This window comes from Micromesistius poutassou (genome assembly GCF_964030765.1).
Source record: "Micromesistius poutassou genome assembly, chromosome: 19".
Taxonomy (NCBI): Eukaryota; Metazoa; Chordata; class Actinopteri; order Gadiformes; family Gadidae; genus Micromesistius; species Micromesistius poutassou.
Window position 1 is genome coordinate 13,664,677 of NC_140289.1, and position 27,834 is coordinate 13,692,510.

General features: G+C 45.5%; 1 protein-coding gene across 1 annotated transcript; it reads right to left on the reverse strand.

Moving 5' to 3' along the window:
* Positions 1-2,478: 2,478 nt before the first annotated feature.
* cmtr1 (cap methyltransferase 1) lies at positions 2,479-27,834 on the reverse strand. Its single transcript, XM_084483770.1, has 24 exons — positions 27,350-27,834; positions 26,806-26,916; positions 24,936-25,090; positions 24,592-24,750; positions 23,750-23,842; positions 23,558-23,629; positions 23,325-23,419; positions 23,118-23,190; positions 21,589-21,787; positions 20,831-20,949; positions 20,440-20,536; positions 19,855-19,987; positions 19,597-19,776; positions 19,359-19,415; positions 19,198-19,255; positions 18,983-19,051; positions 18,752-18,883; positions 10,076-10,201; positions 9,676-9,767; positions 8,020-8,088; positions 7,853-7,900; positions 3,800-3,912; positions 3,532-3,640; positions 2,479-3,252 (listed from the first exon to the last, which is right to left on the reverse strand). The coding sequence occupies exons 2-24, from the start codon at positions 26,909-26,911 to the stop codon at positions 3,117-3,119; spliced, it is 2,490 nt and encodes an 829-aa protein (XP_084339896.1). The 5' UTR covers positions 26,912-26,916; positions 27,350-27,834; the 3' UTR covers positions 2,479-3,116.

Here is a 27,834-nt window from a genome sequence, read left to right on the forward strand (position 1 = left end):
ATGAGAAGGTAGCATTTAGTAGTTGTGTGGGTATAATTATCTTAGTATATAGTATATTTATTTTGTGTTAAGAATGAGGTACGTTTTTCTAGGAAAAGGAAGAACGGTAAACTGAACGGTGACTGTCGTCTTTAAGTATTTAACAGTAGATCTGACGAGCCGAGGTTTCCCTCTACTGGCGGACGCTGGTACTGGTCACTTCAATAGTATTAGTATAGCCCTCATCACCGGTACGGTCTCAAAGGGCTTCACAGGCCAAATATTTATGGTCTGGTTTTATAAAAAGGCTGTTTTAAAACCAAACTGGTGCAACCCAAGTGTACCCAAGTGTACTCACTCTACTGGAGACAACTGATATGGCAAAAAAACAGCAGAAAGGCATGGAGCCTCATCCGAAAAATTAGCAATGACCCATGAACACCAACACCAACACAGTAACAGTATACCACCACGGCCAACCAAGTTGCGTATCAGTTGCTGCTCAACGGGAAATCCACCAACAAACAGCCAAGAACAAAGGTAGAACGACTTCAGCACTCCCACAACACCGGACTGACTGAGCTGTTCTCCCTCGAAGAGCTCAATATCAGCATCAAAGCCCTCAAGACAAAGCAAAGCCATCGGCCTGGACAATATTTTCAGGAGGAGATCAAGCAGTTTGGGCCTCTGACACGGAAGTGGGTCTTTGAGCTGATGAACAACTGCATGCTGACAAGAAACATCCCACAGATCTGGAGGAAAACCAAAATCATCGCTCATCGCTCTAAAACCCGGCAAAGATCCAGCATATGCAAAGAGCTTCCGCCCAATCTCCCTGCTATGCCACCCGTACAAGCTGTTTGAACGCCTGATCCTCAACAGGCTTGCCCCAGTCGCTGAACCAGCCGTCATCCCTCAACAAGCTGGATTCCGAGCTGGCAAATCCACAACAAGTCAACTTCTGAATCTCACACAGCACATAGACGACGGGTTCCATGAAGGGCTGGTGACAGGGGCCGTCTTTGTTGATGTGTCTGCCGCATGTGACACTGTGAACCACCGCCTCCTCCTGAAAAAGATCCCGGAGAATACCAAAGACCTGGCACTCACAGACCTCATCGGAGCCCTCCTGAAAGATGGGCGCTTCCATGTTGTCCTTAACAACAAGCAAAGTCGCTGGCGAGGACAACGGACTGGCTTACCTCCAGGCAATGTGCTGGCTCACTACTATATAACATCTACACCGATGACCAGCCAATGGACCAGAACGCTGAGCGGTTCATCTACGCTGACCACCTCTGTGTAACATCCCCAGAGAGTACGTGTGAAGCTGTAGAAGCTAATCTCACCTCAGCCCTAGATGAGCTTCACCTCTACTACGAGCACAACCACCTACACGCAGACAGTGGGAAGACCCAAGCCTGCTCGTCCATCTCAGGAACCGGGAAGCAAACAGAGTCCTTAACATCACATGGTCTGGAAGCACTGCACCAACCCTGTGTACCTGTCTATACACAGACATGTATACATATACAGGGTCATATATATATATATATATATACACAGACATATATATATACAGGGTCATATATACACACATATATACAGGGTCATATATACACATATATACACATATATACAGGGTCATATATATATATATATACAGGGTCATATATACACACATATATACAGGGTCATATATACACAGACATATATACAGGGTCATATATACACACATATATACAGGGTCATATATACACAGACATATATATACACAGACATATATATATATATATATATATATATATACAGGGTCATATATACACAGACATATATACAGGGTCATATATACAGGGTCATATATAACCATGTGCAACTCTTGTGGCCCATACTCGCACGACCCTGAGAACCACACACACACACACACACACACACACACACACACACACACACACACACACACACACACACACACACACACACACACACACACACACACACACACACACACACACACACACACACACACCCTCAGTGCCGCCGACCCTCCCAGGATCCGTAGTGGCACTAAATAATATAATATACTATATATATATAAAGACATCGGACACTCAAATGTAACAAAACTGAACTAAGAATCATATTTTTCATTTGTTTAAGTGATGACCATGGCTGCTTGTGATTTGATTGGTTGATTCGTATCATATTGTAGTGTATTATTTGTTGCATCTAAATGTAATAGCCCCTAGCCTATAGGTCAAGAGCTTATCATTATATCATGGTGTTTTCTAGATGCTTTTACAACTTGTTTCTTTCAGGAAACAGGCTATAACTATATATATATAGTGCATCATGCATCATTTCTACTGCTTCAAAGCAATTAGATTCTATCTAAAATAACTTTAATGATACCACACAATAATCACACAAATGGCATCTTAGTTTAAAAAAGACAATGAGTTTAATATGTCCTGGCAATAATGGATATCAACGGCAAACTCTGGGGCTTCCTGTTTATTACTGTGAATATTGAAAGACACATGAACACGGAAAACAACAAATCCTCAAAACAATGAAAAAGGAACTAAACTGAACCCCAAACACGTTTAAACAGATTTAAAAAAAGTTAAAACCAGCACAAAAATATCAGGTCAGGTATGAGGCCACCAAGAGGACACTGATGCAGGTGATTAAGAGCTTGCCAAATATACACAGAATATTTTGTGATTATTGCATTTTGGTTGCAGCTACATTTGGGGTAAGGCTTGGAGAATTTAGAAAAAGAACTTAAGAGTGACCCCTTTGACAGGGAATGGACAAGAAAACCACCACACATTTCTATGTGTGGTTGAAGCCATAAGTTCTACAATTGTATGGTGGATTGTAAGTGAACGGCCTCTATCCCTGACCAACAGGGCGTGAACACAGCATGGAGGGGACTGCAGAACTAACAAGAAGGACATGCTGACTACATGGGTTACAATGGCAGGCATCTTTTTTGTGTGTTTCATCGTCATAATTCATATTGATCTAGGGCCATGGCGAAAATGAGATTGAGCGAGAAACCCGGTCGTCCATTAGGAAGCACTCTCCCACAGACCCAAAGCATCCGTCAGGGTCGATTCAGGCTCTGCACTTCAGGGCTGGTAGTTCTGGTGAATAAAGTCCAGCACCTCATCCTTGGACAGTTTGTCTGGGTCCACGCGCGTCTGGGAGTCGTGAACGATGACCCCCTCCTCCCACGCCCAGAAGAGACGCTCCAAGTGGCACACACTGAGAACAGAACGTTAGGTTAGAACAGAACGTTAGGTTAGAACAGAACGTTAGGTTAGAACATGACGTTAGAACAGAACGTTAGGTTAGAACAGAACGTTAGGTTAGAACATTATGTTAGAACAGAACGTTAGGTTAGAACATGACGTTAGAACAGAACGTTAGAACACTGAGGGCAGAACGTTAGGTTAGAACAGAACGTTAGAACACTGAGGGCAGAACGTTAGAACCAGAGAGAGAAGGTGACACAGGGGACCTGGTGGTGGGGAGGCTGCGTACCGGAACGGGGTGACGGAGCTCGGGGGCATGGAGAAGGTGGAGTCCTTGGTGGTCTTATTGTAGAAGAACTTCTTTTTATGGTTCTTGCTGTACGCCATGGTCCAAGGGTCTGTTGAGGAAGAGGGGGACAGAATGATCCAACCTGTGCACACACACACACACACACACACACACACACACACACACACACACACACACACACACACACACACACACACACACACACACACACACACACACACACACACACACACACACACACACTTACCGTTGACGGTCTTGATGATGTAGAGGCCGGTGGGGAGGAAGTGTCGGTCGTCTCTGCCGGTGTAGGACAGACGCGGGACGCCGCCAGAACTCTTGGTCACCTTCATCTCCAACCTGGAGACACAACAGTGTACAGTCAGGACCGACCTCCATCAGCACCAACACACTACAGTCAGGACCGACCTCCATCAGTACCAACACACTACAGTCAGGACCGACCTCCATCAGTACCAACACACTACAGTCAGGACCTCCATCAGTACCAACACACTACAGTCAGGACCTCCATCAGTACCAACACACTACAGTCAGGACCTACCTCCATCAGTACCAACACACTACAGTCAGGACCTACCTCCATCAGCACCAACACACTACAGTCAGGACCTACCTCCATCAGTACCAACACACTACAGTCAGGACCTACCTCCATCAGTACCAACACACTACAGTCAGGACCGACCTCCATCAGTACCAACACACTACAGTCAGGACCGACCTCCATCAGTACCAACACACTACAGTCAGGACCTACCTCCATCAGTACCAACACACTACAGTCAGGACCTACCTCCATCAGTACCAACACACTACAGTCAGGACCTACCTCCATCAGTACCAACACACTACAGTCAGGACCGACCTCCATCAGTACCAACACACTACAGTCAGGACCTACCTCCATCAGCACCAACACACTACAGTCAGGACCTACCTCCATCAGTACCAACACACTACAGTCAGGACCTACCTCCATCAGTACCAACACACTACAGTCAGGACCTACCTCCATCAGTACCAACACACTACAGTCAGGACCTCCATCAGTACCAACACACTACAGTCAGGACCTACCTCCATCAGTACCAACACACTACAGTCAGGACCGACCTCCATCAGTACCAACACACTACAGTCAGGACCTACCTCCATCAGTACCAACACACTACAGTCAGGACCGACCTCCATCAGTACCAACACACTACAGTCAGGACCTACCTCCATCAGTACCAACACACTACAGTCAGGACCTACCTCCATCAGTACCAACACACTACAGTCAGGACCTACCTCCATCAGTACCAACACACTACAGTCAGGACCTCCATCAGTACCAACACACTACAGTCAGGACCTACCTCCATCAGTACCAACACACTACAGTCAGGACCTCCATCAGTACCAACACACTACAGTCAGGACCTACCTCCATCAGTACCAACACACTACAGTCAGGACCTACCTCCATCAGTACCAACACACTACAGTCAGGACCTACCTCCATCAGTACCAACACACTACAGTCAGGACCTACCTCCATCAGTACCAACACACTACAGTCAGGACCTCCATCAGTACCAACACACTACAGTCAGGACCTACCTCCATCAGTACCAACACACTACAGTCAGGACCTACCTCCATCAGTACCAACACACTACAGTCAGGACCTACCTCCATCAGCACCAACACACTACAGTCAGGACCTACCTCCATCAGTACCAACACACTACAGTCAGGACCTACCTCCATCAGTACCAACACACTACAGTCAGGACCTACCTCCATCAGCACCAACACACTACAGTCAGGACCGACCTCCATCAGTACCAACACACTACAGTCAGGACCTACCTCCATCAGTACCAACACACTACAGTCAGGACCGACCTCCATCAGTACCAACACACTACAGTCAGGACCTACCTCCATCAGTACCAACACACTACAGTCAGGACCTCCATCAGTACCAACACACTACAGTCAGGACCGACCTCCATCAGTACCAACACACTACAGTCAGGACCTACCTCCATCAGTACCAACACACTACAGTCAGGACCTCCATCAGCACCAACACACTACAGTCAGGACCTACCTCCATCAGTACCAACACACTACAGTCAGGACCTCCATCAGTACCAACACACTACAGTCAGGACCGACCTCCATCAGTACCAACACACTACAGTCAGGACCTACCTCCATCAGTACCAACACACTACAGTCAGGACCTCCATCAGTACCAACACACTACAGTCAGGACCGACCTCCATCAGTACCAACACACTACAGTCAGGACCTCCATCAGTACCAACACACTACAGTCAGGACCTACCTCCATCAGCACCAACACACTACAGTCAGGACCTCCATCAGTACCAACACACTACAGTCAGGACCGACCTCCATCAGTACCAACACACTACAGTCAGGACCTACCTCCATCAGTACCAACACACTACAGTCAGGACCGACCTCCATCAGTACCAACACACTACAGTCAGGACCGACCTCCATCAGTACCAACACACTACAGTCAGGACCTCCATCAGTACCAACACACTACAGTCAGGACCTACCTCCATCAGTACCAACACACTACAGTCAGGACCGACCTCCATCAGTACCAACACACTACAGTCAGGACCTCCATCAGCACCAACACACTACAGTCAGGACCTCCATCAGTACCAACACACTACAGTCAGGACCTACCTCCATCAGTACCAACACACTACAGTCAGGACCTCCATCAGTACCAACACACTACAGTCAGGACCTACCTCCATCAGTACCAACACACTACAGTCAGGACCTACCTCCATCAGTACCAACACACTACAGTCAGGACCTACCTCCATCAGTACCAACACACTACAGTCAGGACCTACCTCCATCAGTACCAACACACTACAGTCAGGACCTCCATCAGTACCAACACACTACAGTCAGGACCTCCATCAGTACCAACACACTACAGTCAGGACCGACCTCCATCAGTACCAACACACTACAGTCAGGACCTACCTCCATCAGTACCAACACACTACAGTCAGGACCGACCTCCATCAGTACCAACACACTACAGTCAGGACCTACCTCCATCAGTACCAACACACTACAGTCAGGACCTACCTCCATCAGTACCAACACACTACAGTCAGGACCGACCTCCATCAGTACCAACACACTACAGTCAGGACCTACCTCCATCAGTACCAACACACTACAGTCAGGACCTACCTCCATCAGTACCAACACACTACAGTCAGGACCTACCTCCATCAGTACCAACACACTACAGTCAGGACCGACCTCCATCAGTACCAACACACTACAGTCAGGACCTACCTCCATCAGTACCAACACACTACAGTCAGGACCTACCTCCATCAGTACCAACACACTACAGTCAGGACCTACCTCCATCAGTACCAACACACTACAGTCAGGACCTACCTCCATCAGTACCAACACACTACAGTCAGGACCTACCTCCATCAGTACCAACACACTACAGTCAGGACCGACCTCCATCAGTACCAACACACTACAGTCAGGACCGACCTCCATCAGTACCAACACACTACAGTCAGGACCGACCTCCATCAGTACCAACACACTACAGTCAGGACCGACCTCCATCAGTACCAACACACTACAGTCAGGACCGACCTCCATCAGTACCAACACACTACAGTCAGGACCGACCTCCATCAGTACCAACACACTACAGTCAGGACCGACCTCCATCAGTACCAACACACTACAGTCAGGACCGACCTCCATCAGTACCAACACACTACAGTCAGGACACACTACAGTCAGGACCTCCATCAGTACCAACACACTACAGTCAGGACCGACCTCCATCAGTACCAACACACTACAGTCAGGACCGACCTCCATCAGTACCAACACACTACAGTCAGGACCGACCTCCATCAGTACCAACACACTACAGTCAGGACCGACCTCCATCAGTACCAACACACTACAGTCAGGACCGACCTCCATCAGTACCAACACACTACAGTCAGGACCGACCTCCATCAGTACCAACACACTACAGTCAGGACCGACCTCCATCAGTACCAACACACTACAGTCAGGACCTACCTCCATCAGTACCAACACACTACAGTCAGGACCGACCTCCATCAGTACCAACACACTACAGTCAGGACCGACCTCCATCACCACAGTACCAGTACACTGCAGTGCCATACCATCTTAGAATGAATCTCTTCATGGCTCTTCTCATGCATACCTGACAAAGATCTTCTCCATTTCCTCCAGTCTGTACACCTCCTTCACCCTGTGAAGAACAACACACATGTCATTTGTTCTTGTTCTTCTCTTTAGAGACACCCTTGGTAGGTGGGAGGGGAGGTCCATGTGTGAGTTCATTGTGGCCTCTAGGTTGACCCTTCGTACCTGATGGGGTTCATGTCTGGACGGCTGGGCTTGGACACGGCCTTCACAAACTTCTCCGCCATCTGGATTCTGTAGAAGACAGAGCGCCATGTGTCACTACAACCTGAGCTTTGAGAACAGAATCTACAGGAGCACTGTGGTCACAGCTTCTATGTTACCCTGAGAAATCTAGAGAGAAATACATATTCGGGGTGGGCGATAAGACCTCAAATTAATATCACAGCCCTCCTAATAATTTATATAAAGTTCATATGTTGACAATATAATAAGTAAATGGTGTGTATTCTTATCAACAGAGACAGAGTATTGAGCATTCTTCATACATTTATTTTGAAAAAACTAAAAGATCTTCCACTTAACAGTATACAAAAAAACGAAAAAGAACAGGGGAACAAAACCAGAACAGTTTAATAATTATATTAATATATTTTCCATAAAACTCAAATCAACAAGCTAATGTGGTTGATTGCAGTTATTATTTAAGTAATTATTAAATCAGTAACAAGCACTTTTTGTTGTATTTTTGTTTCATTGATAAAGCAATTCATAACTTAAAACAGTTAAAAAGGTTACGTATAAATGTGGAAGCATTTTATGTGTTTTATGAGGAACGATCATTTGTGAACAGTGACTCACACAGACCAAAAGGGGGCAGTAGTGTTCTACTGCCCCCTTCCAGGTACACATGGAAGTGGAACAAAAACCATCCTGTTCAGTGTTGAGAGCACTATTTGATATCACGAATGGGACAGTTGCAGTACGCTTGTTAATGGAAAGATTTTCTAGATTTAGTTATTTTATACTTTTTGATCCTCATTTTCTTCGATCTACTTCAAATGCCTCCAAGATGGGCCAGTGGACGGGACCCACGCACTGGGGACCACTGCAAGATGGGCCAGTGGACGGGACCCACGCACTGGGGACCACTGCAAGATGGGCCAGTGGACGGGACCCACGCACTGGGGACCACTGCAAGATGGGCCAGTGGACGGGACCCACGCACTGGGGACCACTGCATGATGGGCCAGTGGAGGAGACCCACGCACTGGGGACCACTGCAAGATGGGCCAGTGGAGGAGACCCACGCACTGGGGACCACTGCAAGATGGGCCAGTGGACGGGACCCACGCACTGGGGACCACTGCAAGATGGGCCAGTGGAGGAGACCCACGCACTGGGGACCACTGCAAGATGGGCCAGTGGACGGGACCCACGCACTGGGGACCACTGCACATAAGGACAAGTATTCAAACCACGACCCAACTGCCTTGTTTCCCAGAATGGCAACAGTCAAAACGTACCACAACACCATAACAACAGGGGCTGACACCAGTGTACCGCCCACCCCTACTGCAGACATCAAGGGGACCTAAGGGAGTGCTCTACCGCTGGTGACACCAGTGTACCGCCCACCCCTACAACGACCACCGCAGACATCACAAGAGGACCCAAGGGGAGCGCTCTACTGCAGACATCACAAGAGGACCCAAGGGGAGCGCTCTACTGCAGACATCACAAGAGGACCCAAGGGGAGCGCTCTACTGCAGACATCACAAGAGGACCCAAGGGGAGCGCTCTACTGCAGACATCACAAGAGGACCCAAGGGGAGCGCTCTACTGCAGACATCACAAGAGGACCTAAGGGGAGCGCTCTACCGTTGGTTGAAGTGCAGCTCTCTAACGTCCGTGCCGTTGAGTATGAGCGCGTCCAGCACGTGCACTGCGTTGATCCTCCTCTGCGCTTTGCCCTGAACACAGAACAAACCGGAACACTCTGGATAGGACCTCCAACACAGCAGAGCAGCATTCCCATGCCCAACATGTAGCCATACACATATTAAATAAATGTTACCAAGATATGAATTTCTGCTGTAGGAATGCTGTAGTATTTACAGTACCTGTAGCTTTATGCTACCTAGCTAAATGACAAAAGGCCAATGACATCTTTAACATAAGGCTTGTTTTGATTGACAGTTAAGGGACCTGACCCCAACAGCCTTTGATTGATTATTGGTTTCAGGACTCCATTAGGACCGGTCGTCACTGGTCCTCTCACCTCCCCCTTGAGCTCCTGCACCACCTCCACACTGAGCAGCGTCTCCCTGGGCAGCTCCAGCTTGAAGTTCTCCAGCTTCCTCCAGCGCACCGGCATCCTGCCCTCCCACACGTAGATCTGGGACTTCTGCACAGGCCAACATATATATATATATATATTATATATATATTATATATATTATATGGGGCTTCTTAGGGTTCTCAAAGACACTTTACAACCACATCAAATACAAGGGGGAAAAAAAGTTAGAAATGTCATACACAACATTTTAAACATTTAAGTGTTTGAATGAGAAATGGGACTGGGAACTGAGAGTTGGGGCGTATTCACACCTGCCTTGTTTAGTTTGAACCAAACCAAAAAAAATCGCTGGTGAGGACCTTTTGGGCTGGTGTGAATACAAACCATCCAACTCTGGTGCGGACCAAACAGTCGGAATGAGACCCAGCAGGAGAGGTGGTCTCGGTTTGCTTCCAAACGAACCCTGGTGCACTTCGCTTGAGATGTGAAAGTGACTGCACCTCGGTCCGATCCAGTTCTAAAAATCATACGCCTCATTGGACGTAACAGGCACCCGCTCAGCCGCACGCATTATGGGAAATATTGATTGATTGGCGGTAACTCTTATCAGCACATTGCCGGACCGTCGGTGGAAAATGAGTCGTGGCTCAACATGGAGCAAAGAGGAGACAGAACGTCTATTGGATATTTGGGTCCGATATGCAATAGACATTCCGTCTCCTCTTTGTAGTCATGGCGCCAAATCTGAAAAGGGCTTCCGTTAAGACTTTTGCGGACATGTTTTGGTACAAGCTGTCACTCTATTTTTGTAGTTAGAAGACACCCATAGGTAATATATTAAGTCAAGGTAAGATATTATTATTATGTCAAGCTGAAAAATGATTTTTGTGACTTTTATAAGCAATTTCAGGCCAATTTTTAGGTTTCCTGCTCAACACGACATGCCAACAATAAATGTTGAATATCTCCACAACCACAAAGACCATATACATAAACTTGGTATCATGAAAAAAAATGAAAGCTAACACTCATGGGATGTCTGCTGAAGTGTCAGAATGAACATTTATTGTACAGTTTAAGAGAAAACATAACTAGAACATGAAAAAATCTATCTCTGTCTAAAGAGAACCAGTTTTCAAAGTGAATATCAGCTTGGAAACATAACATAGTATCCCAAAACCTCTATCAATCAGTACTCCTATCTATGGGAATGAGTCATGCCAAGTTCAAAGCTTGTAGGGAGAGCTAGTGCAATGCTGCACAAGTTATAATACTTTAAATGTCCAGGCGGAAATGTAGAACTCTAGATGGTGGTCTATGGTGCTATTTGACTTCATTAATGTACCAGGTTGTAACTAAAATTATATTTAATTGGCCTATAACTATAGTTATTAATTCCATCCTAATATAACTGCTCTCTTTAGGGTTAGGGGTTAGTAACTAGTAGTAATAACTATGTAATAGTCGTATGGCAGAGGTATGCTTTTTCCCATCCAAGCTGTGGCACCCAGGTAGGCAGCCAACAGAAGGCTCCCAGGTACCATGTCCATGTGCTCAGTCCTGGTAAGGGACACAAAAGAGTTTACTGTTTTGATAATGAATACCTTCACAATACAAAACATGCATTACCTCAAAGGGCATAAAATAAATATAGTCTACAAAACAGGCAAAACAATATCATGCCAAATAATCTGAAACAATACAGTTGCATATAATGTGGAACACTCAATAATGATGCGAGTACCTGAGTATTCTTGCACCAAGTTGCACAGGCACACCCACATGCCCCACGGCAAAATATTCCACTTTTTCGACATCGACACTGCCTGGTACTGCACTGACTTCCACTTTCCTTGCATCCACAGATCATCAGCTCAAAGCATCTGGCCTGTACAGGTTCTTTGGTTAAAAGCTGTGGGACAAGCATTCCATCCTTCATGTGCCAACCACAACTGGTTGGTGAGGGCAACTGTGGATGGGTCACTAGTGACTGTTTCCAAACCTTTGTTTGATAGTGGGCCCTCATGAGGTGCAGAGACAAGGCATCCTGTGTCGGTGGTGGTGTTTCCACATTGGCTTTCACTTTCCGAAACAAGGCACAGCGAACTTCATGGATTGAAGTGCTGGTAGTTTTTGGATCATAAAGTTTGCAGACAAACTGTTCTGCTGAGGATAGAATAGCTGGACTTGGTACTTCATCCTCACCAAAGTTGTTAAGAGGAGGGCACTGCTGGAACACTTTCCAAGCCGTCCTTTTTCCTATTCCAGTGAATTGACTGGTAGTGTCACATCCAGTGATGGCGTGAAATGCCAACAGACCATTCAGAATCTCATTTGACATTTTAATATCATGCATTTTAATGTAGCGTGGTTTCTTAGCAGTTCCTGCTTTCATCCTGGGCTCAGCAGGTGTGCAAACACAAGAAGTAACAACAGTACATCTGTGTCTCTGCACTGAATGATGAGCCTCTCATACCCTTTGGTTGTGGCATCAACAGCATGTAGCAATATGCGGGTATCTGCTTCTTCATGTGCAGCCCGTAGGTGGGAAACACCAATGCCAGCTGCCGATGCCACTCTTTCTGCATCATCAAATCCCTCACTTATTATAATTTCCAGACCATACTGAAGTTCCATTGAAAGGAATTGTGTAAGGTTTGCCTTGTTTTCATCCATTTCAATGAAACTATTCCAGTTAGCTGGCATCTTTACATCATTATTTATAATGGTGGGAGTGGTGCTGCGTTTTGCTCTTGTTCCACCCTTTATGGAGTTCTGTAGGTACTGATCAAATACTAGATCCACTCTAATGTTAATGTTAATCTTCTTGTAGTGTTCCCATGTAGATTGACAGTCATTTTCTGTATGAACATGTCAGCATAATCCCCAAAGGTTGATGCATTTTGAGGTTTTCCTATTGCTCTTACTAAAGCCATCCCATCACTGATAGTGCATGTTCTCAAATGAGATGGACTTAGCCCTGTCTCCTTTGCACCAGCTTCTAGTATGGTGGCTAAGGTAGCTTTGCTAGTAGGTCTGAGCACTGACTGTTGTGGCAAGTGACAGGGGGACTGCACACAGTTCCTTTTGGAGAAGCCCATCTTCGTTAACCTCTGCCACTGTCCATGGATACAATGATGCAACGGAAAATATCCCTGTCAGGCTTCACACACTTGGATTTGAGTTTTCCAAGTTTGCCATCTGTTCTGTAAAGATTTGAGAGTTTTCTCTTATTGAGGCTATAACAGCCTCACTAAGTTTGTGTTCATTGTGCTCATTCACCAGCTCAGTTACCATTTGTTTCCCAGACTCTGCAGCATGTGTTAGGTCATTCAGTATATATTCTGAAGCCACATCACCGGTTGTCAAAGACACCAACTCATACATATTCTCCAGTTGGAAGACGTATCTCTGGAATTGGTCTACAAGTTGAATGACATCATCGTTATCCCTTCTGAGTCTTGATGGAAGGCAGTCTTTTTGGTTGTCTTCATCATCTTCTCCATCATGTGTCAGTCCAAACAGGGATCTAGTGTCCTGTGCTAAAGATGCACATTCATCAGTGGCGGCTGGTGGTTTTTAAAGTGAGGGAGGAAGGACTGCGCGCTTGGTTGCCATTGGCCTGCTTGCACTGTTAGTGGCGTATGGTAGCATAAGTGAGACTCAAGTTGTTTCAGGGTGTTTTGGTGAACTACCAAATAGCAGGGAGATATAATTAAGTGAAATTTAAAAAAATCTGGGTCTATCATTGGGACTATTTTTGCCCTCAATGACTGAAGCTATTGGTTGTAATTTAGCTATGTTTATTTTCAGCTACAATTGTTTTAAGAAAAATGAAGACACAATACCAAAAGTGATGGCATTTAAAATGCATCATGCTCTGAATCATTCACTAACATCCTTTCCACAATATCAAACAGAACGTCAGAGTAACAAACAATTAAAAGAACAACAAGATAATTTCACAACTATTGACATGGGCTGAAGGCCTAACATTGTTTGAGACAAATGGATGTTAATGTTAATGGTTGTTTCAGAATGTTGGTCATGGTAATAAGCCAATTAAGATTGAGGGACTTCATTTATAGATCAATCCTCCTCGCTGTTTGTGTTGAAAAGATATCAGTGACCTGGTCATACCAAACAGGATATTTTTTAAGTGATTTCAGAATAACAGCGTGTGTAGCTCCACGTTTTCGCCACCCTTTCAGATGGCTTGGTAACCCAACGGAGGAGTGTCGAAAAATAGGTAGGCTCTGCGTGTTTATTTCGGCAGACTTTTGGCGGTGGAAACGCCAATATAAGCTAAGTGAACCGAGCCGCACCGCTCAGTGGAAACACCAATATACAGGAACAGAGCCGCACTGTACCGCAACAAACAGTAGCGCACCGCTTGGTGGAAATGAGGCAGACGAGCGAGTTCGTTGGTTCTTGTAGCCTAGATACTTGAGGGGATAAACCCTCCTTTCGGGCTGCTCCACAGCCAAGGCTCCTGCTTATTGGTTCATAGCGCAGCCGGGGCTCCTGCTTATTGGTTCATAGCGCAGCCAGGGCTCCTGCTTATTGGTTCATAGCACAGCCAGGACTTCTTATTGGTTCATAGTGCAGCCAGGGCTCCAGCCTATTCATGAATAGACGTTGACGTGATTCAGATCCCTTAGCTAGTCCCACCCACTCAGAGGAGGACTTTCCTCCTCTCTCCCATTGAACCCCATATTATCCACCGGCCGCCAGTAGTTCCCGAGAAATGAATGGGAGTCAATGGAGGCTGAGGGAGGAACGTCCTCCCCGAAGTAATATTCAACAGGCGATAGGGGGTGCTAATGTCCCTTTACCCAGGGAAACAAACATTACATATACAAAGGCATTAGTCATATTTAAGGGCATTAATTCATTACAGTAGTCTGGGCAATCTACACTTTTTATTCTCAACAATGTTAAGGAAGACCTTCCTCCCTCTCCTCACTGGAGAAGCCTCCACTGACGTTCATTGTAGGTGATGGACCAACAGTTTCTAGCTGTCTCATTTCGAGTGATGCCCACCAATCCTCCAGCAACCTTTCCGGTTTTGTTGATGTGCTCAAGGCAAAGATCAAAAGGCACCTCGTTGAAGCTGTGTTTGGCCTCTTTGGCTACAAAATCACCATCTAGGAAGCCCTGGTAGACCCGTGGTGCCGTCTGTGCCAGATGTTCCATGTCTGCTATGAATACAACACCCCATCTTGTGTAGTGGGTGTGATCATATGCAGCAAACCAGGGCATCATGCTCTTGAAGGCCAACATGTAAAGCTTCCAGTCACCACATCTCAGTGCCCGTGTGAATGCCAGGAGAATAAACACAAGGTCCACGTATTGTCATCAGAAGGTAAATGTTGGTTTGTCTTCATTAGCCTTGTCAAACTCAGCAAGGAGGTCATGAACCTCTCCTACTTTCAGAACATGATCTTCACAGCATGCTGTAGCTGCCTCAATTTCTCCACATCGTATGTGTTCTAAGAGTACATCTGCCAACTCAAAGCAACTTTTGTCTATTGTGCTATCATTGTCATCCACCCATTGCAGAAAGGTTGGCCACAATATTCTCAAAAGTGCTTCAAAGGCAATTTTGTGTGCACGGGCTACACGGTTCCATCCCGTTCCCTTCATGATGTTTTCAGCTGTGTTCTTTCCGAACACACCACTTTCCTCAAAAATGTCCCTCACTCCAGAATCAGCAAGATGCTGGCCAATGACCTTTGAAAAGTTCAACTGCACATGAAAGCCACCCAAGAGAATAATAATATCCTCACACTCTTTTTGGTGGTGCCACTGAAGCATCTTTGCTTTGCAGTAGAGCTGCTCATCAAATGTTATGATTGTGTACCTTTGACACTGTTTTGTAGTCATTTTTTGGCAGTTTGGCTGTAACACTGTCCAAATTGTGTCATAGTCATGTGCTGGAGAATTTATGATAGGCATCATTCCAGCTGCTGCTTTTGGGTGATCTGATTTTGACACAAGGTGGTTGAAGCCACTCCAAGATGGAACAACCTGATCATCGGTGTTCTGCAGTCTGCATATAATCCAGGCAAGATCTTGGTTCTTTGATTGTTTAGTTAGTTGTGTGTCTGAATAATACATCTCGGGTGTAACTGATCCATGAAATTTTGGAGGGGGCTTGACTTTGATCTCCCAGATTTCAGCATTATTTTTGGGATTTCTTCTTCAGGTTTACTTTGTCTGAAAGCAGCAGTCTGGGAAGCATGAAAGGTTCTTTTATCATCAAGTGTCTCCTCATTTATGTCTGTTGTCATTTGCATACGTTGTGTATCCAGGGAGACTAGCATTGACAAAGTTCAGTGGAATGTATACTTCACCATTCTCAAAGTAGCGCTTCATAGCCTCATTTGCCATGGTAGTATCTGCTCTCAATACTGACTCATAGCACTAAGTCCTTTGAGCGTGTAGCTTGGTGTACAGCAACTCCAATTCCAATGTGTTTTGGTGTTGGTCTTCGTCCACCAGGATAAATAATGTCTTGAGCAATGCTGAGTAGCTTTATGTGGCAGGATTGTTTGCCTTAACCTTTACCGACACCCGATACAGCCAACTCAGTATCTCAGTGTCCTTGTCAGTTCCACAGCTAGCCAGTCATCCCTTCAGCGTCATCTTGTTTGTCATCCATTCATTTCTTCATGTTAAGAAGAGCAGTTCCAGCTGTCATTTCAGGAAATATCATGATGGAATCAGTTGGTTTTAATGATTGAACAAACTGTGCTTTTCCCTGAAGCAACTTTTCAAGCTTTGTCTTAAAACGCTGACCTTTGTATATTCCTGGTTCCAAATCAAAGTCTCCCAGAAATGTACAGTATCTTTCCCAAACTGTTTTCAACAAGTATATTTCACCTCTGGCAAGTCCTGCTCTAAGCTCTAATCTGCCACATTGTGTAAGTAAATGTAATATGGATCACCTGCTCTTGATGAAGTGCTCTGATACTTCCTGAGAAACTCCCTGCAGCAGATAAGATGATATTTGCCTTCTGCTGCAATCAAGTCATTGACTCCTGCAAGCCTCAGTCGCAATTCTGTGTCTTGTTTGAATATTTTTAGATGTAGTCATGAAGTTCGAAGTTTGTCCTTTCTGACAGAAAATACATTTTTACCAAGACACTGAAGGCATCAAACTTCTAGTAGTGAACTTTCAAAGCGCTTCTTCAGGTGGGAAATAAGTCACATTTGTAAAAGCTGCATAGCATGTTTTGTGCCATTTTATCTTTTTAGTTTCTGTGTCCAGAAAATCCTCAATTCTCTCCAGAGTATCAGCATACTGCACGTCTTGGTATTTCACCCGTTCATTTGCTCTCAATCTAATACACTTTAGCCCATTCTCGGAAGGATTTCTTAGGGATTTATCTTGGCTGTATTTTCCATATTTGTCTTGACAAATTTAACATTTTTCCCAATCAATATCTCTTGCTATTTGTTTTTCTTTGGATGCTAGGCTTACAGCTCCCTCTGGATCCATGCTAGCTCATCTGAAAGGCAAAGAAATGTTTCACTACACTAGTCTGGTTTCTGATTGGATCACTACAATGTCATCTGACATAAAGTGCTTGGCTATCTAACAAACTGGTTAACACTTTTAGCCAGCAGACTGTAAAATACGCTCCTTTGCAGCAAATCATTTACAAACATAAAATTTTCATTACATTATTATTATCTGCACAAAACGTAATTTACCTATTAGTAAGTAAGCTAGTAATTATGAAAATTCATTAGCCTAGCTATCTGTCAGGGAAGTATAGCTAGTTGGAAAACAGTTTAGCCTACCTGTTTCTGGCAACATCTGATGGTAGAATCTAAGTAAATGTTAGTTAGTTAATCTGTTGTGTGAAATTCACTCCTTTATAATGTTTTGTTCAGACTGTTAACACCTGCTGTGATATTGGTATTTATTGATTATTATTTTTTAAATTTCATGCTTGCACATAAATTGGATTATATTGCACATTTGCCCAAAATTACAGGAGGTAACATGGAAGAAAGAGGGAGCACTTTGAGAAAAAAAAATCTGATTTTACCACTTTTTAGAATATATTGTTAAAATGGCCAAAAATACATTTTCAACAACCTGGCCAGAACACATGTTAGGGGGTTAATAATAATACTGGATAGGTTGTATGCTTGTACCAAAAAGTGTCGGACTAAGTTTTAATATCAGTTTTGGCCCCCTGACTATTGCTCCATGTTGAGCTACGACTCATTTTCACCCGACGGTCCGACAAAAGCACGTAAAAAGTATACTGGAAAACACACATAAAAATGCTGATGCATTTAACACATTCAGCACCAGGATGAGGGAGAAGAGTTTGACCAGTCCGCAGATCAATGGATATCACGCTGGATATCCATGATTGTTTACTTTCACCGGCGCTTTCTTCCCCTTTTTTTATTTAACGCTTTACCCCACCCCTGACCGTTTGTTGTCAAATTCATTTTTACACTTAGAATCCCCTTCTGAAATATACTCAAACGCTAATTATTATCTTATTTCAGCCAGACCCTCAACCTCTCCCACTGTCTCAGGACTATCCTGACGCCACACAGCAGAACTACAGGCAGAACACAGTTCAGGGGTTCAGGAGGTGATAGAGACACTCCCTGGGCTCCACTCACCCCCAGGGACAGGAGGAAGTTCTGCTCTCCTCCGCCCACGATGCAGCGGAAGTTGAGCACCTGGTGGACCTTGTCCAGGGTGCTGGAGCTCAGAGCCGTGACCTTGGACTGGAACGAGTCCACATCAGAGCTCTGAGGAGGAACACAGACCAGACCACAGTTAGGTCGAGCGCTCAGTCACAATGAAACCATTGAAACTGCTTTTTGGTCTTGTGTGCTTGGGACGCTGACCTTAATTAGTTCGTAAAACTTTGAGACGGGGTCAGAGGAGGATGGGGTGACGCGCGCCTTATCAGGGACCTGGAGGTGGAATGTGATTAATATTAATATCATAGGAGGGAGAAGCGCCGCATTCAGAGCTCATGGAGACAGCAGTGAGACACCAGTTTGGCAGGACAAAAGGGGTTCCGTGCATTTCAAGAGTTTCCTCTTTTGTGGGCACTCACCCCCCAAAGCTTCATGCAGTCCTTTCTGATGTCAGCCTGCCGGGTCTCTGATAGAGCTCTGGGCGTGGATACACAGAGAGAACAATCAAGTCCCATACATGGGCTTCAATGGAACCTACGAGTGACATGATGAGGAGAAACAGAGGGAAGGTTCCACTCACTGGTCTAAGACGTAGGCGTGGATCTTGGCCAGGGCCTTAATCTGGACAGCACAGTTGCTGTTGGAAGAGAGAGAGAGACACACACACACACACACACACACACACACACACACACACACACACACACACACACACACACACACACACACACACACACACACACACACACAGTGTCAGTCATGGTCACCGCTGTGCCTCACCGTAGCGTCAGGGTCCTGTGGCCGGGCGGTCTCCCTACCCCTCGTTGGAGTTGACCATGTAGTGGTAGAACTTGACGTCTTCCTTGATCACGCTCAGCGGCACGACCTCCAGCACGTCAGAGTCGGAGTTCTTCAGCTGGTTGAGCTTCAGGTTGATCCTGAACATGTACTCCCTGATAGGGTCGGCGCCGGGCTTCAGACCGCGACACACGATGTACCTGTGGTGGACGCCAGGTCAAGGGTTAACTTAAGGGTTGCCTGGTACTGGTACTCTACGGCCAGGCCCTAGCCCCTACCTCTCTGAGTTGGCGGGCCGGCTGGTGACGGGTTTGAAGAGGGACATCTTGTCGAAGGAGAGGTAGAGGAGGTAGACCAGACCCACGGTGAAGGGAGTAAACAGGTCAAACGTCTTGCACACAAAATGCCCTCCTACAGGAGACAGTGAAGAACGGACGAAAGGCGTCGGATCAACTGGGACCAGGAAGAACATGAACGCTTTCTAGGCCATCCCAGAAGGTAGCCTCAGTTCATCTTCCTGGATATTACGTATTCTTTTGATTGCAAATATATTTGTTTCAATACAAGGTCTCAATTGATACGTTCAATGGGATGATTAAAGTCGCATTAAATAAGGATTGCTCGTGTTTTAAATTGCGCTCTTAATTGTCCCATTGTATTATTCATATGTATTGAAATGTGTATATACTATACATACTATTGTACATTTGTATTCATGTTGTAATCAGGGAGTCACTGAAAACGAGAGCCTGCTCTCAATGGCCTTCCCTGAATAAATAAATAAACATTACAATGCATTTTGTAACACATGAACACTACTATTGAATGGCATCCTCAGTTAGCTGGAGTGTTTTCTTACGTACCGGTCCTGACGGTGGACATGGCCGTGAGGAACTGACACAGCAGCAGCTGTTTGGTGAGGATCTCCTGGATGTTCTCCTGGCCCTCCACAGAGAAGCCCTGCAGCCCCACAGACAAGGAGCAGAGGTGGAATAGAAAGGATTTACAAAGCAGGTTTAACATGTGTGAGATGAAGGAATCAATCTGATGGTTAAGAAAACAAACATTGAAAGGTGTGTGCACACTGAGCCAACAAACAACACAACACATAACAAACAAACAACACATAACACGTTTGCAACATGAAAGCTTGCGGCCCACTGGGCCGATGTTGTGATTGATGGCCGTTTGTTTGGGCAGAGTACGAGCAACCTATCAAGGGCCCTGATATAGAGGGGCCTTCCACCTGCTCACCCCGTCGGCCATGAGGAAATGCAGGCCCCGCCTCTCCGTGCTCTCCATGACAAAGTTACGGAAAGCACTGATGTTCTCCGGGCGCATGATGTCACCATCACCATCGATGCCTCCTTCCCCTGAGAAAACAAAGGCAAAATAAAGCTTTTAACATGATCAAAAGTTTGATATTGTGGTGGACTCTATAGATATAACGCACCATACAGTGTTATTGATTGATTGTTAAATGCACTCTCGTTCTGGGTTATAAGGACGCTGTCTCTTTAAGATCGACACATCAATGTACTATCTCGTTCTGTGTTAAAGGGACGCTGTCTCTTTAAGATCGACACATCAATGTACTATCTTGTTCTGTGTTAAAGGGACGCTGTCTCTTTAAGATCGACACATCAATGTACTATCTCGTTCTGTGTTAAAGGGACACTGTCTCTTTAAGATCAACACATCAATGTACTATCTCGTTCTCTGTTAAAGGGACGCTGTCTCTTTAAGATCGCGCGACTTGTTGAAATGCCGGTCTGCGGCATGTTTCAATTTAACGTTTTTATATGATAAAATAAACGACATGCCGTTGCATTGTCTACGTGAGAAATTGTCTCTTCACTTCTTTATCACACTTTCGACAATATATACATTCCAAAAAGTTAAAAATAGCTCATTACAGGAGGAAAAAAAATTACAAATCGGTTAAAGGGTGTGTGTGTGAGACCCTTTTACATCCAAAACGTCTCTCTAGTCTGGAGCCACAGTGTGCATACCATAGTACGGCTCAAATAGTTCGCTGGGCGCGGCGTAGAAGTCCTCCAGCTTGAAGTCACAGGGGCCCTTCAGCGTCATGCCGAAGCCCTTGGCGTGCCAACGGCGCTTCCACAGCACGTACTCCGAGAAGCCACCGGGGCCCGCGCACACGTCGGCGAAGTACAGCAGCTCCCCGTCGTGCTCCCGCGTCAACGGCCTCTACGAACGGACCACACTTCATTAGGTTTAAAGGTGCAGTGTGGAGGAGTTAGTGCCCTCTAGCAGTGAGCTGGTAGATTGCAACCAATTGAAATAATAATAATAATAATAATAATAATAATAATAATAACTAGACATGCACCGCATGTGCATTTTCTGAAGAAAATGTGTGCGGTTGCATGAGCCAACTCGTCGTGTGGGCAATATTCCGGGCGCATGCCAACATGCGAATGCTAGTATGGCGAATGAGCGAGCACTCTCAAGTTTAAACCCTATTTTAACACCAGCCGTGAACTTATTTAGGGATTACAAGCCATTTCTGCTCTTCCTGTACCTTAGTGGGCATGTCCAGCTAGAAATATGATGGATAGATAAGCAACATTTGCTACAGTCCACTGGTTAGGCTAGAAGACTGATCGATCCAGCATATATCTAGGTGGACACTCCTACTTGCAATATTTGGTCTCTAAAAGTAGACACACATTGATATATGCCAAACTTTTTGACCTACCTAAAAAGCTGGAGATAATTACTGAAAATCTGGCGGAAGAATATATATCATAACTAGATGTGTGCATTTTCTCCAGAAGTTAAAGCGCCCCCTATCGGAATTTCAGCTCAGAATTTCAGCTGTGTGTAAAGTTTTGATCTGTTTAAGTGGTGCGTGCTGCCTGTGTGTGTGTCACTGTGCTGCACGTTGCCATAGCGATCGATTGAGTGACGTAGCTGCTGGTGCGAAGGAGAGAGGGAAATGGAGATAGAGATGGAGACGGAGACAGGGGGCTTCGGCCAGTGGCTCACTACTTTCAGTTTATAACTTGAAAGGACAAAAATATTCACCACCACGGACATTTGGTCCGCCAACAACAAAAGTTACTTAGGAATGACGGTGCACTGGATAGACAGCATTTTTTAAACTTGAGAAGGCTGCTCTTGCCTGCAAGAGGGTGAGAGGAAGACACGATGTCATAGCTTGCGAAATAGATCAGGTTCATTCAGCCTTTGGACCATCGCATAAAGTAACAGCATGTGTCACCTCGGCTTAAGTGCATTTCTGTTTTAATTGTAGGGGATAAAGTGACCTTTATTTTTATATTTTTTATTGAAAGTAAAGTAATAAGTAGTGAAGTTACTTGTTACTTCAAATGCAGTAACGAGTAAAGTAATCTCATTACAATTTATAAAAGTAACTAATTACTTTTTTGGAGTAACTACCCCAACACTGTATACAGTGAATACCTAATAGACCTAACCGACACATGATAGCAATAGTGTGGCTTCCTTTGCAACCACATCAACAATAAAGACAATAATCAAGCTTTTTCTATACCCCTTGTGGATCCTTTGGGTTGGTGAACATGTTGTCAAAGCAGTAGTCAATGTTGGCCATCTTCATGGCTGCTCTAAACACATCAGAAGAGAGAATAGGACGTGTTATATGATATTGAACTGAAGGAGGCCGCCACAACCTTCTATCAGAGACGTGTCAATGATTTTGAATTTGGCCTTGAAGGAGGAGTGACTTGTTGGGGCTGACCTGTTGAGGAAGAAGGCCCCCCGGATCGTCTCGTAGGCGTTGGAGCGTGTCCTCGCTCGCCTCATCTCCTCTCCCTCCAGGTTGTCAAACACCGACTGATCAAAGCATAGAGAGAGGGTCATTGTTGCTGAACGCCTGCTGTGCTCCTACAGTACGCCCTTTTCTTGTCTTTTGTGGATATGGAAATGGTAACAAATTAACATCTACAGCCGGCGCTCTGAAGGTGAACTTACCTTGCACCTTAACAGAGTGTGTAAGAGATCTTCTGTGCAGAACACCGTTTCATCTTCAATCTTTAATTTCCGCTGTAAGTCATGTAAAGGGAAGAAAATGTAATGTATATAAAGTCCATTTTTTAAATCCATAATACTAGATATTAGTCCTATAGATGCTTAAACATAAGAGCAGTGGTCACTGTGTCTCACCGGGCCCAGGGCCATCCAGTGCTTCAGCTCATCTGCTTCTGGAATCTCGGCTGTGGACTCTGGGAACCATTCCACCTTCTCTACAGCACTGGGCTACACACACACACACACACACACACACACACACACACACACACACACACACACACACACACACACACACACACACACACACACACACACACACACACACACACACACACACACACACACACTATAACCACTAAATCTGATATAGACCCTGAGATATTGCTATAAAACTATGAAGATAATGGAAACTAAATTAAAAAAGCCATTAAAAAAAATCCCATATCATAATTTCTGAGGGTTAATAATTGCATTTGGGGGGACTACTAGAATAGGGTTACATGGCTGTATGTTATAAATACCCCATATTATTCTCACTGTTCATTTCTGCAAAACCAATTTCAGTGTCTTTCAAAAACGTTGTGTATCACGTCGCTTTAAGGCCCGCCTCCAGAGTAGCCCAGTCTGTGTGATTGGTCAGCACGCCCACTCTGTTGTGATTGATCGAACATTTTACGAGTGTGTCTGCAAATTCACACCACTAGAAGTTGTAAACATTGCGGGTAGCCGGGAGGCGGGACTTCTGCACTTCACCCCCGCCCACTGCAAGTAAAGTTTGAGCGCAAACGAGCTGTTTCAGGCACTTATTGAGGGGTCTTCTCGATGGGCCATAATACGCCACCCTGGCTCGGGATTTTTCTAGCTTAGCAGACGTAAAACATGAATACATACGTCATATAACAGTCTACAGCAAAGGGAAAAGTGGAAGCAGCATGATATCAGCCCTTAAGAGAACGACTGTGGGGTTCTCCTACCTCCGGCTCGTCCTGCCAGTCGATGTTCAGAACCCCCTGGAAGCCCTGCAGCGTGAGCCCCAGACCTCTCCGCCCTCGCTGGGTCGACGCCTCGATGATCTCCTTCCGCCCCTGGCCGAACTTCCCCAGACCTTCGCCTTCACGGAAGCCCATCTTAGCCTGGAGGCCGAGAAGGGAAACACTTAACAGACAGTCCCTCTTTAAAATGAAGTGATGAAAAATAATAAGAAGTCCGGTGACAATGTGTCAATATATTCCCAACGTCGGACCTAAAGCACACATGCAATGTGGAACCCGGTCATAAACAAGGCTGTCACTCAAACTAGAGGATGTAGGTCCGTTACCATGAGCTTCTGGGAGACGGTGTTGTACATAGCGAACTTGGAGCCCCGCTCTGCGTCAGGGCCGGGCGCGGAGGCGACGCCCGGCTGAGGAGCCGACATGGAGAACCCTGCTCTGGGCTCTTCCTGGTCGCTGTGGGAGTCACTCTGACTGGAGTCTGGACAGGAGGAAACACACTAATCAGGGACCGCAGCATCAATTAAGCCCAAGTTTAAATAGCCTTGATTTGTGTGAAAGGCAGTCCGTGAACAGCCATTTATGGATGTGCCTTCTGCACTCTGCCTTCAGAGCCTTTAATGTCAGAGGTTAACGCCACGGGGCGCCACATGCACTGTGTGCAAAGGCCCTGATTACTTCATCGATGGTTCCAAGCACTTTATTTCCTGTGAGAATTGTGCTCCTAAGTTTGAATTTTTTGACAGATTAATAAGAGGATTTTTCACTTACAATGAAGAACTATTTGGCTTCTGCCATTACTATTTAAGTGTTTAATTATCCCATAAACAAAAGTAAAACAACGAAAGCATAACTGTCTGTACCAGTGCACCATCATCATTCTCAGGTATTCAAACCAAACCTCCGGGAGCATTACTGAACCTCCAGCTGACAGAATCCTAGTTGTCCACTCAAATCCCTGGGCAACTTACTCTTATTTTTTTTGTTGAAATATCACAGCAATTATATTTTGTTTCTCACCAGTTGCTAAAAAACTTACAGCTTAATCATTCACGTGTCTCAGCCTACAGGTCTTCATACCGATTACTTTTACCTTTGCATTGCTTTATATTTTATTCACACACCAGCATTATTTAACCACCACCATCTCTTTAAAATAACTAATCAGCTAATTCAATTAATTTCATGTTTGTTTGTTTGTTGCAAGTTTGAGGAACAAACTGTATTTTACTATATTGAAATACAGTGTAGTCTAATAAAAATTGAACTTGCCCATTTATACTTGAGCCAGCTGACTAATGTGCTAACGTGTTTGTTTGATCAGGGTTAGGGGTAGGGCTAGGGCTAGGGGTACGATGCAGTAAAGTGAGTATTTGGATGCATTAAATGTGGCAATGTGGTGGCAGCATAGAGGGGGGTGACTCCAGGATGCTGGTTTCATTGTTTCATTGTTGAGGTGTCATGGGCCTAACTTAACGAAACATCAGTGAAAGAGGGTGCCCACTTGATAACCCCAATGACATGCTGCATACTGCTGTTAGTTGGGCCATTTGTCTTGTGTTTTTCACCTTTGGTTGGTGGCTTAATGGCCAGCGTGCTTATAAGGTTGGTTTGGGCAGGGGCTTCTGAATATGTGTTTTCCTTGGATTTTGGCACAAGGGATCATAACATCTGATCCTGTGTATTAATGAAATTGTCTTTCTAAATGCATACTTATAGTAACTGTAAGAAACTGGAAAGTGGACTGGGACTGAAAAACAACCAGGGGTCAAAAAGCCCTCCACCAATACAGTTCTTAACTACATACAATAGTGTTTGAACCAGACGGCGGCGATGGTCATTTGACCAGTAACATGCTGTAAACTGAAGGACAAGTTAGTTGTTTAAGTTTTCCCAGGGGACAAGCCCCCACCCTATAGCTACTTTTGGATCACTTTGAGGCAGGGCACAAACCGATTCAAAGCAAAGGTGGCTGCTGAAATTATTTGCAATTCAACTTTCTTTTTGCATGGTGGCGTCACAAGTGCCAACATGACCTTGGTAGGGACACTGCCAATGGCTCCTAAATGTAAATTCACGTTCACACAAGGGAACTTTGAATTGAAAGGCATGGCCACCATAAATAAGGATTTACTGCAACAACAGATGCTCTTGGACAGCGGCCAGTGAAGGCGTTTGGTGAGAGTGGATCTGTACCATGACTGTTTGATAGTATGGGCGACTCATCGTCTGAGCTGCCGTCGTGTCGGGGTTTCTTGGGGCTCAGAGGGGCCGTGGCGGGGGGCTCACCCCTTCTTTTCATTGTGGCTGAAACAAAGGGAAAAAAGGTCCGTTGGTATAAAAACGCCAGGGTACAAAATAAGGCACACTATGCCATCATTATTAACAAGTGCATACACACATCACGTCACAAACACTCACAGGCTCTGCCTCCCTGTGACTTGGAGCAGGTGAGAGACACAAGGCTCTTAAGTACGTTATGACTGCAGTGGTTTCCAAATCATGATGCCATTGCAAAGGTTCCACAAGATTACTTGTAAATGCCATCGAAGAATGTCCCAAACGTATCGTCTAAACGACCTTAAACCAGGGGCTGCGGTGATGAACCACAGCCACAAAGTGAAAACACAGGGACCACTCAGGGCATACGTTTCTGCCTACATTTTGAAGTGAGGGATATCAGAGAGTGTCTGTTGAACATGAAGAGGATCTGAACAGCAGGCAGATGTTGGTTTATTACCTCCTGGTACGAAGGAGTTCTGAGCAGCCAGCCACTGGGTTACTGGAGGCGACCCATACCAGGACAGAGACCAGGACACAGACCAGGACAGGACAGGACAGACCAGGACAGACACCAGGACACAGACCAGGACAGGACAGACCAGAACACGGAGCAGGACAGACACCAGGACACGGACCAGGACAGAGACCAGGACAGACACCAGGACAGACCAGTGCGTCACGAGGCGCTTCCACTTCAGCCACTCGGAGAGAAACGAAAGTGATCAAAGTACCGCGGTGCTAGTAGCTAGCGGCTAGTTACCAGCTGGTCCAGACCGCCTCTCACGTGAACGCGCACATACAATCCTTCCTGCGAATAGCCTTTACAAACGCACGGTTTTACGCCGCATTTTATTTTGAGACGCAAAAGTTGGCGAATTCGTGATTTATTATTGATGTCAACATTCGCGCGCGTTGGAGTTCGGTGTTTGTTAGGGTCCTTCA

What these genes read in the sequence shown, in the direction of transcription:
- cmtr1 (XM_084483770.1), bottom strand. Translation starts at nt 26,911, where the DNA reads ATGAAAAGAAGGGGTGAGCCCCCCGCCACGGCCCCTCTGAGCCCCAAG. An exon ending in ATTTCCTCATGGCCGACGGG is followed by an intron (nt 20,537 to 20,830) that starts GTGAGCAGGTGG and finishes GTGGGGCTGCAG; the next exon opens with GGCTTCTCTGTGGAGGGCCA. An exon ending in ATGGTCAACTCCAACGAGGG is followed by an intron (nt 19,416 to 19,596) that starts GTAGGGAGACCG and finishes CTCTTCCAACAG; the next exon opens with CAACTGTGCTGTCCAGATTA.